At 71.7% G+C, this 4,240-nt stretch overlaps 1 protein-coding gene across 1 annotated transcript in view; it reads right to left on the reverse strand.

Moving 5' to 3' along the window:
- Positions 1 to 1,679, reverse strand: part of ADD2 (adducin 2) — a 4,948-nt gene extending 3,269 nt beyond the window's left edge. Inside the window, exons 1-4 of the mRNA XM_026081696.1 lie at positions 1,497 to 1,679; positions 1,278 to 1,416; positions 955 to 1,109; positions 56 to 136 (exon numbers count right to left, since the gene is read on the reverse strand). Of these exons, the coding sequence (XP_025937481.1) occupies positions 56 to 136; positions 955 to 1,109; positions 1,278 to 1,416; positions 1,497 to 1,679 (558 nt within the window). The remainder of the gene's footprint in view (positions 1 to 55; positions 137 to 954; positions 1,110 to 1,277; positions 1,417 to 1,496) is intronic.
- Positions 1,680 to 4,240: the final 2,561 nt, after the last annotated feature.

Here is a 4,240-nt window from a genome sequence, read left to right on the forward strand (position 1 = left end):
CCGCGGGGCCCGGGCCCCCCGCGCCGCCGCCGCCGCCGCCGCCACCGGCACTCACCAGGCTCGACGCCGTCACCTCGCTGCACGAGAGGCCCTTGGGGCTGATGAGGAAATGGTCCTGCTCCTTGCTCACCCGCAGCTGCGGGCGTGCGAGAGGTGGGGAAGCCGGGCCGGCCCCTGCGCCGCCCGGGGCTGCGGGAACCGCACCGGCCGGGGTGCGGGAACCGTGGGAACCGCACCGACCAGGGATGTGGGAACCACGGGAACCACACTGACCGGGGTGCGGGAACCACGGGAACCACACGGACCAGGGACACGGGAACCGCAGGAACCGCACGGACCAGGGACACAGGAACCGTGGGAACCGCACTGACTGGGGCTGCGGGAACCGCAGGAACCACACTGGCCGGGGACATGGGAACCGCGGGAACCGCACTGACCAGGGCTGCAGGAACCACACCGACCAGGGACATGGGAACCACAGGAACCGCACTGACCGGGGTGCGGGAAACACGGGAACCGCACCAACCGGGGCCACGGGAACCGCACTGACCAGGGACATGGAAACTGCGGGAACCGCACCAGCCAGGGACACGGGAACTGTGGGAACCGCACTGGCCAGGGCCGCGGGAACCGCACTGACCGGGGCTGCGGGAACCACAGGAACTGCACTGGCCAGGGACATGGGAGCTGCGGGAACCGCACTGGCCAGGGCCGTGGGAACTGCACCGACTGGGGCCACGGGAACTGCGGGAACCGCACTGACCGGGGCTGTGGGAATCGCACCAGCCAGGGACATGGGAACCGCGGGAACCGCACTGTCTGGGGCCACGGGAACCGCGGGAACCGCACCGACTGCAGCCACGGGAACCGCGGGAACCGCCCCCGGCTGCCCGGGCGCCGTGCGAGCCAGCCGGCGCGGGCAGCGGGGGGGCAGGGGCCGCCCCCGAGCCTCACCGTGACGTAGGTGTCGCTGAGCTGCGCCCAGCCGTAGAGGTCCAGCAGGCGGTAGACGCTGCCCACCTTGCAGCGCATCAGCCGCTCGCCCTTGGCCAGCGGCAGCGCCTCGCCGGCGCCCTGCAGGTCGTTGATGGGCGTCACCGTGGAGGGGCCTGGGGGCGGCGGGGGCCGCGTCAGCGCGGGGTGGCACCGGCATCCCCGTCCCCGTCCCCATCCCGCGCGGAGCCGGGGCGGCCGGCGGGCTCAGGCGGCTCCGCGCCCACCCTGCCGCCTCCATCCGGGGGGGGTTTTATCCGCTACGACCCGGGCGCCGCGCGCACCCATGGGCGACGTGGGGAAGACGGCCGGGGAGGTGCTGGCCATGAAGTCGGCGATCTGCCGCAGGGCCCAGATGTTGGACGAGTTGTTCCCTTTCTTCATCTGCTCCTGGATGAGGCTCTCCAGCTCCTCCCTGAAAGACTGCAGAGCCCTGGCCCGTGACGGCGCCCGAGAGCCGGGCCCCCGCGGCGCCCCGGACCCGCGCAGCGGCCGCCCCTCACCGGGCTCTGCAGGATCATGGTGACGCGCTTCTTCTGCTCCATCATGTTGAAGTCCTGCCGCAGGTCGGCTGCCATGTTGCGGGCGCGCAGGTACTCGGGGTCGTCCGCCGAGAAGCGGTCGAAGTAGCGGGGCCCCGCGGCGGGCGGCGAGGGCAGCGGCTCGGGGCTGGCGGCGGCGCTCATCCTCGCGGCGTCCCGGCACGGCTCCGGGTGGCCTGCGGGGAGCAGGGGGTCGGCAGAGCCCTCCCGCCCAAAACCCTCCCGCAAAAACCCTTCCCGCGCAAAACCCACCCGTGAAAAAACCTCCTTGTGCAAAACCTGCCTGCACAAATCCTGCCCGTGCAAAAACCCTCCCGTGCAAAACCTTTCCGTGCAAAAACTTCCAGGGAAAAACCCTCCCATGCAAAACCCATCCACGCAAAACCCTCCTGTGCAAAAACCCTCCCGCGCAAAACCCTCCCGTGCAAACCCCTCTTGTACAAAACCCACCCGTGCAAACCCCTCTTGTGCAAAATCTGCCCATGCAAAAACCCTCCCATGCAAAACCCGCCCGTGCAAAACCCTCCCGTGCAAAAACCCTCCCGTGCAAAACCCCTCCCGTGCAAAACCCACCCCCACAAAAGCCGCCCGCACAACCCCCTCCCTCGCGTCCGTGCACCGCCCGCGTGAGCCCCCGGGGCCGAGGGAAGCTTTGGGCGGCTGCTGCCGATCCCGCCTGCCTGCTGCCCCCGGGGCCGCTCCGGGGTGCAGCAGGTCCTGGTGCCGCAGCTCCGCGCTCCCCGAAGTGGCGCGGGAGCCGCTTTCCACATGAGCTTTCCCAGCTCTGCCGACGGCTCCGCACTGAGCACCCCAAAACAGCCCGGCGCCGTGGGGCCGTGCATTAAGGGTGGCCGTGGGGTGCCGCCGGCGTCGCGCTCCCCCCTCCTGCCCGCCCAGAAACCCGGCATCGCTCCCGCAATCGAATTAGTGTGGAGCTGCCCAGGAGCAGCTGGAGCTGAAGCTCCCCGGGGAACAGCCGGGGCCGGATGCTCCAACAGCATTAGGACACGAGCAGCAGGGCGGGAGGGAGGCCGGGCCCGGGGTCTCCGCTGAGCACGGCCAGCTCAGCCCGCTGGTGGGTGCGGTGGCGCAGCGCAGGAGGCGGCCGCAGCGCGCCGGGGCGCCGGGCTCAGCCTTTGCACGTGCAAACGCGCGGCGCCGCGGCCCGGCGGCTGCAAAGCTCCCGGGTATTTATCGGCGCCGCAGGGCGCCGGCTCACGGGCGCGCGGGGATTATTGTGCAGCCGCCCGACGCCTCCCCCGGGGCGGCTGCTGCTGCTGCTGCTGCTGCTGCCCGGCGCTTCTGGGGCTGCGCGGAGTCGAGCCGCGTTTGAAGCGCTGCAAAGCGGCGGCTCCGAAACCCGCCTCTCCCGCGAGCCAGGGCGCCCGTGCCGCCGTCCCTCGCCGCGCAGCGAGGAGGAGGAGGAGGGGGGAGGGCGAGGAAGGGCCGCCGGCGTGCCGCGAAGGCTCCCGCAGTTTGGTGCTCCCGGATTTCTCAAGCGGCGCCGCGGGCTGCTGCCCATACGCGCACGCGCGGGGTCTCCTCCTTCCCGGGGAGCCCGAAACCCTGCCGGCGGGTTTGGGCGCTCGCTCGCCCGGCCGGGTCGTGCCGGCGGCAGCGCAGCCTGTGCTGCTAATGCCACGCAGGGGGATCGATAGCGGCGCCGCGACCTGCTAAAACAGGCCGGAGGCGCCTGTTGAAGCCGCCTGGGCGACGCGATCGATGCCGGACAGTGGAGCGGGCGGGCAGGCTGCAGTGGGGACAAAATAACTGCTTTTTTCCCCCAAAACAGGGCCCAAAGCTGCAGCTGGACCTGCCCCACGGCCGGACTTGGTCTCTAAATTTCATGGCTCCGGACGGCTCCGTCCCCAACGGTGCCCTGAGCTGGCGGCGGGGGCTTCCCAGCACCGGGGCACAGGCCGGTTTGGGGGCCGGGAGACAGAGAGCGGCGCCGGGGGGGACGCTGGGGTCCCCACGCCGCCCCCATGGAGGAGCCTGGCGGCGGAAACGCCGAATGCAATGGGCCAGCGCGGAGCTTGGGCCGGGGAGGGAGCAGCCGCGGGGGAAGAGGGCTCTGCGAAGGCCCGATGGGCAGCGGGAGCCGGGGGCGACTCAGCTCCCCGCACCTCCGGCCCCGGCGAGCCGCCGGCCCCCAGCACCAGGAGAACAAAGAAACGGGATGGGGCTGAGGATCAAAACCCCAGCGCAGGAACCCGCTGCCGCGCGCGGGGAAGCGAGCGCTGCCCCTTGTTGCCCAAAAACCCCGTCTCGGTGTGCCATCGCCACTCCCGGCCCAGGAGCGTGGCGTTCCCAGCGGGAAGGGCGGCTGCAGCCCTGGCCGGCCAGTGGCTTTGGGGGAAAGGCAGGTTGCCCTGGGTGTCTCCCACCAGCGCCTTGACGCCCTGAGCCCGGCGGCCCCGCGGGTACCACGCCGGGGCATCGCCCGCGCGGCGCGACACAACCCAACCCATCCCGCGGGGCTGGCAACCGGCGGGATAACGCGGAGCATCTCCAAACGCAAGAATCCCCCGAGAAACGGGAGGAAAAAACAAAACCGCGGACAAACAAACCGCTGCCCCGCGCCGCTTTGCGGGGGCCGCCGAGCCTCGACGGGCGCCGGGAAGCAGCAGCAGCACGGCCGGGGCCGGGGTCGGGGCCGGTGTCGTGCCGCCCCCCGGCCCGGGGGGGCGCAGGGGGCCCGGGCG

This window comes from Apteryx rowi, unplaced genomic scaffold (genome assembly GCF_003343035.1).
Source record: "Apteryx rowi isolate R43461 unplaced genomic scaffold, aptRow1 scaffold_56, whole genome shotgun sequence".
NCBI lineage: Eukaryota > Metazoa > Chordata > Aves > Apterygiformes > Apterygidae > Apteryx > Apteryx rowi.